Here is a 14,731-nt window from a genome sequence, read left to right as displayed (position 1 = left end):
ATGTACCAGTTGAAGATTTCTTAGGTACTGCCTACTATGACATCTACTTCTTCGATTGGAACTTCAGGCTAAGGAGTTGCTTAGAAGGCTGCCAAGATATCAATATCATTGGTTGAGAAAGTAATCCAAATACAAAATATATTAATTGGAAAATTCTTAACTTTTGTTTAAGAACTTAGATCGATGTTAAGGCCTAGGTCAATATTGTTAACATCACAAACAATAATAAAATTACCAAGACAGGGTGAATAATGATAAAATAATCCAGAAAAAATTAAGATAAAAAAAATTCGTCAAGATTAAAAAAATTAAGCCATCTCTATATCTACTTATTTTCAACTCCCCAAAACAGTTTGTCACTTATTAAGCCCTTTCTAGTCTCTAGTGCCTAGGTCATTTATATACGTTAATCAATCTTTAGCAACAGTTAATATGACCTTGTTCAGTGAGACAGGGACAAAGCTAACTACCTTGTCACATGAGGAGGAATAGATTTTTTTTTTTTTTTTTTTTTTTGGGGGGGGGGGGGTGGGGGGGGAGAGGAGCAGGGGTTCCTGGCCGTCCAAAACTTAGGGAGCTTCTTGTTTTGCCTTTTCAAATAAGCCAAAACGATAATATCCAAAAAGGTTTCTTATAATTTACTGTTCCACAAAAATTATTATCCTTTTTATACTTGTCCTCTCCCGTCCGCTTTTTAAGAACTGTTGTTCAAACCTTAAGTTAAAGCAACTTGTTAAACAATCGAGGTATACATTCTAAAAAATAGGTTAACCAACTTTGTGGTTGTTCAAAAGAAATAATTTCTAGCATATCACTTTGCTTCATTGAGACTTGAGAGTCACACGACCATAGTTCAAGAATCAAGTCAAAGCTAAGGCAATGCTCGTCAAACCAAAATTTTATAGGCGGAGCTTTATATTAAGAATGAACTTGAGCTTGAATTGATTTTCTTAGACTCTTACTACGTTTAGGGTGTATTTGTTTGGAGGTGAAAAAGGTAGTTGAAAAATTTTGGAGAAAAAATGAGAAATTTTTTCTTTTTTGAGTGTGTTTAATTGGGTGGAAGGAAGGAAAATAAATTGTGGAGCCCAAGTGTTTTTTCCTTAGGCCTACCAACATGTTTCCTCCTCAAAATAAAAAGAAAACTGAAAAAAGAAAATGAGGCTGTTTAATGGAAAAAAAATGTTCTTATGCACTTGCACATGGGCTTTGTCCGTACATTGCTCTTCCTCACTTTTTTTCTCTCTCTCCTGGACGTTGCCTCATTTTATTTTTTTTCCTCCCTCCTAGACATGCCTCTTCTTCTTCCTTTTTTTTCTTCCCTCATTGCACGTTCTTTCCTTTTTATTTTATTTTATTTATTTAAGTGTACGTTGCTCATATATATATATATATATATATATTTGCTTTCTTTTGTGTTTTTTTTTTTGTCACTTTTTTTTTGTTTTAATTGGGTATCATTTTTAATACGTATACATGAGTAAATTTATACAAACTCACTTTTTCCATACCTATATTTTTTTCACTCCCAACCAAACAAAAATGAGGAAAATAAAAATCTTTTCTATCCTCCCACTTTTCCATCCTCTCACCATTTTTTATCCTCACTTTTCCACTCTTCCAAATAAACGGACCCTTAAAGTTAACTGAAAGGCTAGCCTAATTGATTATACCACATTTATATTAGACATACTCACAATATATTTGCATAGCTGATGTGATTCAAATCCGACCACCAAAAAAGAAACAGAGGATGGTTTTGATGCATATGTGTGATTTGTGGTGGGTTGGGAACAATAATATATGGAAGACAAAAATACACTTTTAGTCCATACATTTTGAGCCTATTCTCATTTTGGTTCCTAATTTGAATTTACGCCTATGTTAGTCCCTGAAATCAGAAAATCATTTCCGTCTTGGTCCATGCCATCATCTTAGAAATGGAAAAAGTATACGTGGCAAACAGAATGCACTGTTGGCACAGTAAATGCTAACGTGACTAATAAAATAATAATAAAAATTTATATTTAGCATTTTTTAAATGCTACATCAATATTTAAATTAATAAAAAAAGCCAACTCAGAAAATTTAAACCAAAAATAAAATAAATTAAAATTAGTTATTTTTTTTTGTCGGAAATCACGTTTTTGTCCCTACATTTTCAAGTGATTCCCACTTTGGTCCCTAAATTTAATTTTTACCGCTTTTAGTCCATATCCTGAAAAACGCTTCCCGTTTTGGTCCATGTTGTTATATCAGAGATGGAAAATGCACACGTGACAAACGTTAGAATTAAAAAATAATAAAATAATGTCCAAAATATTAAAATAAGGTTGGCATTGGAATCAATAGGCTAATCGAACTTAGCAAGCCAGAGTTTCCCGCTCGCTAAGCAGATCAGTGGCATCGTCGGTGACGTAATCGTAGGTCAAGCAACATCCGCACACATGAGTCCTCGTTAGCATCGTGGTGGTGAAACCTCCTTGTGACTTCACATCGAAAAGCAAGCCGAAGTAGAGTAGATTCAGAAGATCCTCCACAAGGCCAAGGTCAGATTTGTCATTTCGGTTCTGCTCATCGAAGGAGGAGGCAGTGGATTTGTAATTGCTGTTGTTGTTGTCGTCGTGGTTGTGGTTGTTATTGGTTTCGGTGTCGTTGGCGGTGGAATCGGAGGGGGAGAGGTGGAGGCATTGAGTGGAGAGGGAGAGCTCTTCGGCGACAGCTTGGGTGAGAGGCTGGTGGAGCTTGTTGAGCTCATCGATGAGAGCTAAGACGATGGGTTTCAAGCGGAGGACTTCTTCTTGCTCCTTGTTGATCGGTTTGCCTTGAGCGATGGCTTCTTCCATTTGAGTTATGTGGTTGAGCTTTTTGCGCAGCGTGCGAAGGCACTTGTTGATTAGGTTCTGGACATTATTTTAATATTTTTTAATTCTGCTGTTTGTCATGTGTGCATTTTTCGTCTCTGATATAACGGCAGGGACTAAAACGGGAAGTGTTTTTCAGTATAGGGACTAAAAGCGGTAAAAATAAAATCTAGGGACCAAAGTGAGAATTTCCTGAAAATGTAGGGACGAAAATGTGATTTTTGCCTATTTTTTTTACTTTCATTATTTTTTCCGTAAGAACATGTTCTTCCCAAATCTAAGAAATAAACCCAGCAACCAAACCAATCTCTAGCAAACCTCAACTCCAAATCCAGCAACCAAAATCTAATATCCACCAAATCCAGAAAAACAAGAAATAAATGAAAGAAACCAAACCAAATCATAAGTAAACCGAATAAATAAACCCATAAAATAGTAACCAACTCAATTTCCAGCAAACCTATAAACCCAGAATTTTTCTTGGGAAACAAACTCACAAAAAATACATAAAAACAAACAACTCCACATTCTCTCCAAAAACCAAAAACACAAACAAACCCAGAACAAGAGTAAGGATACCCAGCACACTTCACGTTCTCACAATCAAACCCACCACCACCATCAATTAAGAGCAAGTCGAACCCAACATAAACAAACCCAGAACAAGAGCAAACCCAGGGATCAAAACAGAACAGATCAAAGTCAAACCACCAATCTGCAATCGATATGAATAGATCAGACCACCAATCACCACCATTGCCACCGATCAGTCACCAATGGACACATCAAGCCACCGCAACCCACGCCAACAACAAACCCAACCAATGATCCACCCCCACCACCACCGAACCGACCACCACTTCACAACCACTGCACCAATTTGAGCCCATCTCTTTCTCTAGAGAATCTAGCCTTTTGCCCTTGTTTGGCAAAATATTTGGCAATATGCCCCTGTTTGCAAACTATATAGGGGAGTGTCCTTGTTTTGGTACTTGATGACACTAAAATCGAGTTACTTAAAGAACTCGGTTACATTAAAATCGAGTTATGCCCGATCAAACTTAAAAAAAAAAAAAAAAAATGCATAGAACTCGATTTTAGGGAGATCAAGTTCCAAAACGCCACTATAGGGCTAAAAAATGCCACTATAGGGCTCCCTCAACCTGCCATGGGACAATCACACTTAGGAAAAAAAAATTTGCAAGAAAACGCCGCTATAGGGCTTTAAAACGTCACTATAAGGCTAAAAAAAACGCCACCATAGGGCTCCCTCAACTTGCCATGGGACAATCACACTTAGAAAAAAAAAATTTGCAGGAAAACGCCACTATAGGGCTTTAAAACGTCACTATAGGGCTTAAAAACGCCACTATAGGGCTCCCTGAACTTGGTATGCGGTAATCTCACTTATTAAAAAAATTGCAGAAAAATGGCGCTATAGGGTTTAAAAACACCACTATAGGACTTAAAAACGCCACTATAGGGCTCCCTAAACCTTGTATGAGATGATTACACTAAAAGAATTTTTGCATGGAACTTGATTTCCAGGAACTCGAGTTCCATGCATTTTTTTTTTTTTTTTTTTTAAAGTTTGATCGGGCATAACTTGATTTTCTACAAATCGAGTATTTATTTGAAACTCAATTTTAATGTAATCGAGTATCGAAACAGGGGCACGCCCCTATATAGTTTGGAAACAGGGGCATATTGCTAATTTTTTTTTTTAAGAAAGGGGTAAAATGCCAGAAGCTCCCTCTTTCTCTAAACCCAGATCCCAAAGAAAAAGCTGAAAGAGAGAGATCTTGTCCGAGAAAACGAAGATCGGTCAGACCGTTTGGATCTTAGGTTCCGTTAATGGGTTTTGAAAATTGGTCACCACAGCTCCCAGTATAGTTTTTGATCCCACAGGTTTTGTGAATGGGTTTATTATTTGGATGTGGGAACCAAGTTTATTTGATGCTAGAGTTTTTGGTAATGGGTTTTGTGCACGGCTTGTTATCTTCAGATTTCAAAGTTTTTTTTTTTTTTTTTTAATAATATATTTTATTTTAATTAAATTATTATTTTTAATTAGATTAATGTTTAATTTAAAATTTAAAATTATTTTAATTTTCTGAGCTGGTTTTTTTTTATTAATTTAAATGTTGACGCGGCATTTAAAAAATGCCAAATATAATTTACTATCTTAACAATGCATTCCGTTTGCCACATATGCTTTTTCCATTACTGAGATGGCGGTAAGGACCAAAATAGAAATGATTTTCTGATTTCAGGGACTAGGGTAGGCGTGAAATCAAATTAGAGACCAAATGGAAAATAGATTCAAAATGTAGGGACTAAAAGTGTATTTTTGCCTATATGAAAATCCTGAACCTACAATTATTTTTTTTTATATTTTTTTTTTTACAAATTACTAATGTGATAAGTAATTGTTAGTAAGTAAAAAAATTATTTAAGTAATTGACCTAGATAAAAAATAATAAAAATTTACCGACTCAACGGTATGTAAAAATATTAAAAAAAAAAAAAAGAGGTTGTTGTAGAATTACTCCAATAATATATGTATTTTTTTTTATGAACAAAAGGGAGGCTGGACGACCATATGTGACTTACCCCCTAGGACGTGAACTAATAGAGACACCTCCGCAAGAGAATGTTGGATTAAACTATAGCTACTATGACTGGGGTGTCATAGACCTCATCCTAGCACCCCAAGAGAGCTTGTAGATGAGGTACAATGTAAGTTAAGAACCCACTCCCCACATGGTACCCACCACAACTCGAACGAGGGACCTTATGCTTGCATGCGGGATCTTACCCCCTGGGCCACCCCTCTGGGCAATAATATATGTACTAGTGGCAGTGCTGATCACTCCTGAACATACACATGGCACCATAAAATTCTATTATAGTAGACAGCGGCTGATATAATCACATGGCAAAGTTTGTATAGAATAAGACACGCGTTGTCGTAAATGGCAAGAAGCACCCGTCTTGACATGATTTGCGGAGAACAGATGCCCTTAGAAATGATTAAGTACCCTACTCCCATGCTTTTTTCCTATCTTTAATGTAATTATTGACGTTCACGTGATAAAAAAAACATAATGCTTATTTTTTTTTTTCTTAGATTATCCTATCTTCTTTTCTTACCATAAAAGAAAAGCTCAGCTATAAACCTATACAGTCATATATGGTATCCAGTATTCACAAACGGGTTATGTGCTAATTATGTTTTCAAAGTTAAAAGGAAGGCAATCAAATTACACGTATCAGTTAATTTCTTGTTCAATATATTGACTTTATTCTTATCTTTAATGTGCTTAAATATTCTTGATTTAATTCCATATGCTCTTATATATCTACCATTTTGTGATTTATATTTCCTTATTAGAAAATAGACTCATTACCTTCGCATGGCCCCCCATGGTAAGTTGTTTTCAGGGAATTGACTTATATGTCTCTCCCTCCGGACCCTTCCATGTTCAATGAGTGGGGAAAGTCTAACATATGTCAGAGAAACTTATTCCAGTGACAGAAACGTCATAACAGTGATCAGTTCCATTGTATGAACGAAAATTAACAAAGTGAAAACAAATTTCTTCTTCATGATAATAAAAGTGACAGAAACATATTTCATTATATCCTTCAGAAGGTATGCATATATATTTGGTTACTACCACATACACTTTTTTTTTGAAAGGTACTACCACCACATACACTCCTGATAAGGAACAACATAATCATAATTAGTAACTAATGAAACCACTTAAAAAGGACGTTCGCCTTCATAATTACCCGGAGGATCATAGCTGCAAATGACGAACATCCACCCATTGTGGCACTTGACTCTAGCACACCCAAGATGAACCGAATCACGCCAAACAACCTGAGTATAGTGCAGGCACTCACCACCGACACATTGGTTGGACTTGTGGTTATAGTAAGGCTTCTCTGCTATCCACAAATTCACTGCATCCACTCCGTTTAAGTTATCATAACCTTCAGCAAGATTTTCTCCATAGGGCCCTTCTGAATGTTCCAAGTTGCAGTCTCCCGATCTCTTATTAGCATAATTTTGAGCATAGGCTGCAATTGTGTAGTTCCATCTAATTGGACCAACACCAACTTTGGCACGAGCTGCATTGTGTGCATTGACAAAGTCTTGGTGGGAGCTTTGGGCTAGGGAGACATGAAGTAGGGCCAACCCCAAGAAGCATATGGCTAGCAAATACTTGATAAACCCCATTTTTATCTCTGTGCAAGGGAGAGCTATTTTTTAGTCTTCTGGTTCTGAATGAAGATGGGATATGTGATTGAGGTATTTATAGGCAAGAGCGGTAATCATTACGTTATTGCTCAAGCGGGGTGCCTAATAAACACCCAAGCATTTGGGTCAAGTTTCTTATTTTAGGTAAAAATTACTATTTATACATACTTTATACATACTTTTACACACCCCCAAACTACACGTAAATGGTGAGAGAGCGTGCATAATAAACACAAATGCTTTTTTATATTTAGGCAATCACTATTAGTTCCCAAACTATTTTTTTTTACTATTTTTGTGTCATTGTAACTAAAATAAAAAAGAAAAATGTTATGCTCGCAACGGTTTCATAATACTTTTAAAACAAATTAAATTATATTTAGCAGGTTATTATGGATTATTATTAATGGAGAAAAATGTAATTTCAGTAGTAGATTTAAATTTGAATCAGTGATATCTTACTGCTTATGGTTTATTGTGAAATTATTGTGAACATAGCACTTTTCAATAAATTAAAAAAAAAAAAAGTGTTTTGGAAATAGAGAAATAAAAGAAATTAAATAATTAAAATAATGCCTAGAATAGAAAATTTGATATGAGTTTCAAAAAGAGATTAGGTAGTAGATTATTATTCTAAAATATGGAGAAAAATAGGAATATGATGTGAATGCTCTCTATAATTATGATTCAAAAATAAATAAATAAATAATATACAAAAATTATAGTTATTAAATCTGGATTGGCCATGATCCATTACCTAAACCGTTTTGAATCATCAATTATTATTATTATTTTTTAAATATTTTTTTTATGGTATATTACTATATTATATGGTCAAACCGAATTAAACCATGGTACCCGCATTTCTTTCTCTCTTTCTATTTTCTTTTTCTTTTTTGGAACCATCCGTATTTTCTATATACGGAAAGATGCTATATTAAAGAAGAGATCCCCGAATACAATTTCCATTATTCAATGAATATTATTTCTATAAAAGCATCTCTTAATTTATATAAAGTGGAGTACTAAAAAACCTATAAATTTTCAAAATGATTTTATTTTATTTCATTTAATGTTTTTAACTTTTTTATATATAATTTTCTTTGAATATAATGAATTATTTCTACTTCTATTTGTATTAACATTCCCCATATATGTCTATTTTTTTCACTTCAAATTTTAATTATATATTTTGTTAATAAGATAATTACATATTTATGACTTATCATTTAAATATTTATTTGGATATTTAATCTATATATTTATATAAAAACTTATAGATCTGGTCATTTAATTTTTTTACATTAAAAAAAATAAGATTGCATTAAGTATGAAATTACGTTCTTAATCTTTAATTTCTCTTATATATTTTTTAAAATTTATCTATCAAATTTTAAGCCTTTAAGAGTTTTTGTATTTTAGAAAATATTATTAATTTCTATTAAATTTTAATTGAAGATACAGTTCCGTCAATAACCCAATTGTTAAACAAGTGGGTAAATTACATACCAAATCAAGTGCTAAAGCTGTTTGATAATTACGTTGTGTAGTATCCAACAATCCAAATCTATTAGATAATTATGTTGTGGAGTATCCAACAATCCAAATCTATTTGATAATTATGTTGTAGAGTCTCCAACAATCCATTTAGAGATAGAGAGGTTTCCAAAACGTGTGTAGTCTGCCATGCATGCATCTATGCAAATGAAACAATAAATGGTTTACCACATTATCAAACATTTCTCTGAAATATAGATCCTTCATATATATATATATAACACTTTGCAATCTATATCACTTGCTACTAGGATGGAGCCAGAACTTAGAGTTAGGAAGTGGCTCTACTACTAGCTGCGTGTAACGACTCTGGTCTTCAACTCTACTGATTAATCATTGTAGGTTTTTTGTGTGTGTTGTGTGCATGCTAGATAAGGAAAAAAAAATTAATTTTGTTTAAATTTTTTTAAAGAGCTGGGTAGTTTATTTTGGATAAAATAGATTGGTTGGTTTTTTTTTTTTTTTTTTTTTTTTAGCTTTACTATTGGTAATTTTTGTTGAGCTTGTATATTTTTTTTTAGATTTAGATCTATTAATTTTTTTTATGGCCTTTGAAATGAGGAAAATGCTAGAGTTACAAACTCTTTTACAAATTGCTTATGTGGTAAATGATTATTAGTAAGTAAAAATGTGATGTAAGTGATGGGCCTACATGCGAACTAATAAGAGTTTGCTGCCTCAACAGTTAGTAAAAATGTTGTATAAAAGTTTGTGATTATAGCATTACTCTTAAAAGAAACTATGATATTGTTAAGGGGTAAAGTGTAATTTTATAGGAAAAAAAATTGCTTAAATTAAAACCTATATTTATACTAATATTAAAAAAAAAAAAAAAAATTGTTGGTGCCATTGCCCCCAAGTCCATATCTAAATCCGTCCATGCTTGGTACTAGCAAGAACTTCTCATGTGACAGAAGGGCCAGTATCGATCGGTTCACAAAATGGAAAGCTATAGTGGCTTTCTATATGGAACTTGATTTGTTCTTATCGAATAAATTATACAAGCGAAAATTAATATTCATTCTAAATTTTTTTAAGAAGAAAATTTATGTACTTGGCGAAAAAAATTTCATTGTAGATTTTCTTTTTAATTGTCAAGATTCCCGCCTCTATATTCTATAATTTTTAGTTCAACTAGCATGAGAATCTCGTTGCAATGATTAAGTTACTTTATTTTTCATCAATCTATATATAGTCCATTTGGAGAGAGCTCAATCATCGCCACAAGTAAACCCAACATCAAAGTTTCAAATTGAAGTAATCTCTTTGAATAATATATGATAAGGTTAGTCCCAACTTCTTTTAATTCTATAATATCTTGCTAGGTCAGTTCTAAACTTCAAAATTCAGAGAGAAAGAGAAGTCAGCAATTTCAGCTGCGCAACCTAAGGTCATTTTCCTAACAGTATTCTCGTGAATATCAATACATGTACATTCCCCTATCATGTGATATTTAATTAAAACAAATTAACATTGATACGCTATATTAGTTTATTATTGAGGGCGCCAACATTTCACGGATTATTATCACCAAGACTTTAGGCACCATGTTACTATCTTATATTAGCCTTACATTCTTTATCAGAAAATTAGAAATTTGGAAACAAATGCTTGGCACATGCCCTCTTTTTTATGATAGATCATTCACATTAGGAAGGAATAACCTAAGACTCTAGGAACATGCCTCTTTTTCATGCTTGATTTCCAAGCATAAAATTGTTTTGATAGACCAATCAGATTAGGGAGGAATGACCCAATAATATATTTGAGTACCTGGGCATTGAGTGGTCCAAAGTTCAAACGACCTAGCTTTTTAAGTTTTAACCATTATTTGTTGAAACTTGTGTTAGGACTTTGAGTGACATGTAGGAACTCACAGTATCCGGATCAGCGGGAGGTTTTCAGGAAATAGATTGACCGCAAATTAAATCAGCCATCGATGGTAGGAAAGGAGTTCTACCATCTCAACATCTCTTTTCATTGCTTTCAAAATGTCTACGGATTTGAAATCCTCTACAAAAGTATCTTATCATAGTGATTGGTAGAATTTTTTTTCAATTAAGGGCCTTGTAGTTGAATTGTCATCCCCTTTGCACAAAATGATTGGAGATTTAAGAAGGAGAAAGGGTTTGAGTTGGGATTAACAGCATATTGTAATTATCTCTAAAAAAAGTAATTTACTACATTGTTAAAACATGGTACTAAGTTTGACATGATTTATCATTGTTAAATGGACTGTTTAAATTTTTACAATGTCAATGTTTAAACAAAATATAAATGGATTTCAATTTTAAATTTATTTTATTTTAAAATTCTTGAAACTTTTTGAAATAAAATTTTAGTTGAAAGAATTTGCAATTTCTAGAAACATAGCTAATAGAGTTTTATCTAAACTAAACTATAATTGGAGTATAATTTAAAATTTCTAGAAATATGACTAATAGGATTTTCTTTTATAATAAAAAAAAAAAAAAAAAAAAAACTAAAAGTATGTTTCGTAACTGTTTTTTCCCCTTATTTTCTATTTCCAAAAAATATTTTCTATTTTTGAGACTAAAATACTTGTTTGACAATTTAAAATGGACAGAAAACAAAAACTGATTTCAAAATTCAATTTATGAAGGAATTTTTTTTTTTGAGAAACTTTTTTATGAAGGAAATTGAAAATATATAAAAGACTGTTTTCAGTTTTTAATTTACAAAAGCCAATGAAAACACGCATTTAATTTAATGAATCTATCCAATTTAATGAATTAGCATTAGAGTTCAAATTATAGTAACAATATATTTTAGTATTTTTTTTTTCAAAAAAAACTATCTTTTTTAATTTCAATCAACCAAACATGTTTTTTACTTCAAAAATACAAGAAAATTGTTTTTTCTTTATATTCCCAAAAATAAAAATTTGAAAATAGAAAACAAATTTATATAAAGTTTTTTTTTTTTTTAATCTGATAATTTATATAAAGTTATTGTGAAGAACCGTGTAAACTTACAAAATATATAGTTTAAATTATTTTCATTTCATAGCAAAAAAAAAGAACTATTTCCATTTCAAAATTTTAAATATTTCTCATAATAGTTTTATTTTAAATGAATTATCTCTATAAGATAATTCCATACTTTTTTGGCTAGATTCCATATTTTTTAGGGATTATTATTCAGGTATTTATTTAAATATTTACTCTATATCATATCATAGCATATAGTATTATATAAAAATTTGGACTTATAACTCATGGCCACGTCAAGTGGCTATCTTCTCCTTGTGACAAACGTTACATTCTCATTAATTAAGATGATTTACAAATAAAAGTCTATTAGCTAAGTTTTAAGAAATTTAAAATTCTACTTCAACAAAATTATATTTTAAAATTTTTGAAATTTTTTAAAATAAAATTTAAAATATATTTTAGTTATTTTGAATCTTTGATCATATATCATAATAATTTTGTATTTCAATATAATGAAATTTACACATTAAATGTTTTCCTTATGCCATGTAGGTGAAAATATATTTGTATTTCAATAGTTTAATCTAAATGAAAATCTACTAAATTCTTAATAATATTTTTAAAATGTATATTTCTTTTATATAGAGTTTTTAATTAATTCATGTGTTTCACAAGCATACTACTAGTATTTATATTTAAAAACTTAAAGCTTTGATCGTTGAAATTTTTTGTTTGCAAAAGTATTTGTTGAGCCGGTTATGTTTACTGCATACAAAGAATGCATAATAATTATAAAGACCCTTGTAGATATCATGCTAGCCACACCTCTTGATGTTTCTAATGAAAACATTAAATTCTTCATCCCCTAACTATTAAATTGTCAAAAGGCAATCTCAAATGAATTATTAAATTGTCAAAAAGAAATCTCAAATGGAATATCATTTGTTCTTATCAAATGAATTATTAAATAAAAAATAAAAACTAATAAGATATATATATATATATATATATTGTTTTTTTGGAGAAGAAAATTCATTCTAGACTTGCATGAGAATCTCTTTGCATTGGTTAGGTTACTTTCTTTTTTCTTTTTCATTTTTTGCTGAGATTGGTTAGGTTACTTTCTTTCCATCAATCTGCTTCTCAAAAGAATAAAAAATAATAAAATAAAATAAAGTAAAAAATCATCAATCTAAAGTGCATGCATTTGAAGAGAGCCCAATCACCGCCTTTAATTCCTAGAACATTTTGCTAAGCCACGTTTATACTCTTTTTTTTCTTTGTTTCAGTAATTTGCGTCTTTGACATAAATCAAAACTTGAGAGAGAAAAAAAAAGTCAAAGATTGGATAAGGTATAACAGTACGAAGTCTCGTGAATACATAAATAAATTCCCCTATCATACTCCTTATTAAAAAAAAGCAAAGATTATATAAGGTATAATGTTTCACGGATATGTATCACCGTGACTTTAGGCACCATGTTAGCCTTTCGAAAGTTTCTCAGAAAGTTACGATATTCCGCTGAACTCACGAGATCAACGGAATCAGCCATCGACTGAGAGAAGGAGCAGCTGACTACTTTTCTAGCATCTCTTTTCACTACTGTCAAAAGTGTAGGGAATTTTTTTTTTTTTTTTTTTTAAATTTGTTTTTATGCAAATTCTGAAAAATTTACCATTGGTTTACATTTTCTCCCTATAACTTCAATGCTTGCAAAATTTCAAGATTATCTGATATCAATAACATTATTTAATTTATTAAATATGAGTTTATGGATTAAATAATATATAATATTCGATTGGCATAAACCATAACATGCACGTTAATAACATAGAGAAGATTTATTCAAATAGTAGGATTTTTAAAATAATGATTTAATAAAATAATTTCTAAATAATTAATAAAATTGTTTAAAATTCATAGGTAGTGTAATATTGCTTGAAATTATACTAAATATAACTAAATAATGTTATGACACAATTATTGAAGTGGTTAAAAGTGAGTGGTTTACAACACTAATATGTGTGGATCCACTATTTTTTCTTCACCACTCACAATCTATCACTTCAATAATTGTCAAAAATAAAAAATAAAAAATTAAAAAAAATTGAAAAAACATTGTGTAAGCCTAGGATTATTTGGTGTAACTTAATCCTAATCTAATATAAATTAGTACTGCATAATATGAAATCTACTTTTATTTTTTATTTTTTTTATTTTTATATTTTGATGAAGATATGAAATCTACGTAAGTAATTGATGATGTAATTTATGTCATGTATATGAACTACATAATTATTTAAAAATTTCATAGTTGAGATTTCAAAATTTTTAATTTAAAATTTCTTTATAAATGTAAGGGATTCTAATCACAACGGTAGACTTAGTAAAGTTGACCCAATACAAATTTACTTATTTTCTTCTGCCCAAATTAGATAGTAATGGGCTCACCCCACTTATTATATATAAGTCGTTCAATAGATAACCCAAAAAAATAATCACAATATTTTTACAATAGTTGAGATGTATCATAAGTCAAAATAAAATAATTATTAATATATACGGATCCACAATTATTATGAGTATTATGAAAATATTGCGACATTTTTTATAAAGCTGAAACCAAAAAACTATCCTTCGCATGAGGCTAAAATTGTTTTAAGATTTCATCTATGATGTCAAAAATATTTTAACTCAATTAGTTGACACTTTTTGTATTTTTAAGACATTCAAGGTATACAAAATCGTTTCTTTTTTCCCTTCTTTTGGTAGCGTCGTGGTTTTATAAAATTCTCCTACAAATTTATGAAAACTTTGGTTGTTCTAGTCTCTTCTGTTCTTTCTTTCTTGAAGTGGATTGACAACTAAATAAGTGTCAAGTCGTAGAGCTTATTCTTTTTCTCATATCATTCCATTTTTCTATTTTGCAATAACCACGGGCGTGACCTATGCGAGTCACATGCTATCACAGCATTACACAATGTATCACTTTCTTCTATTTACCGATCACTTCAGGTGCATGACAGTATCAACTAATTGGTAAATGTTTAACGAGAACCGTTCATGCTATTTTCATATTTATGTT

The 14,731-nt window shown here is 31.0% G+C and overlaps 1 protein-coding gene across 1 annotated transcript; it reads right to left on the bottom strand.

Moving 5' to 3' along the window:
- Window positions 1-6,443: 6,443 nt before the first annotated feature.
- Window positions 6,444-7,236, bottom strand: LOC126706613 (basic form of pathogenesis-related protein 1-like). Its single transcript, XM_050406150.1, has one exon. The coding sequence runs from the start codon at window positions 7,111-7,113 to the stop codon at window positions 6,634-6,636; it is 480 nt and encodes a 159-aa protein (XP_050262107.1). The 5' UTR covers window positions 7,114-7,236; the 3' UTR covers window positions 6,444-6,633.
- Between the last annotated feature and the right edge of the window lie 7,495 nt (window positions 7,237-14,731).

Source organism: Quercus robur, chromosome 11 (assembly GCF_932294415.1).
Source record: "Quercus robur chromosome 11, dhQueRobu3.1, whole genome shotgun sequence".
In the NCBI taxonomy this organism is placed as follows: Eukaryota; Viridiplantae; Streptophyta; class Magnoliopsida; order Fagales; family Fagaceae; genus Quercus; species Quercus robur.
The sequence above is the reverse complement of the archived record's forward strand: the minus strand, read 5'-3'. Positions and strand labels throughout refer to the sequence as shown.

Excerpts from the sequence above, each read along its gene's own strand:
- LOC126706613 (XM_050406150.1), bottom strand. The coding sequence starts at position 7,113 with ATGGGGTTTATCAAGTATTTGCTAGCCATATGCTTCTTGGGGTTGGCC.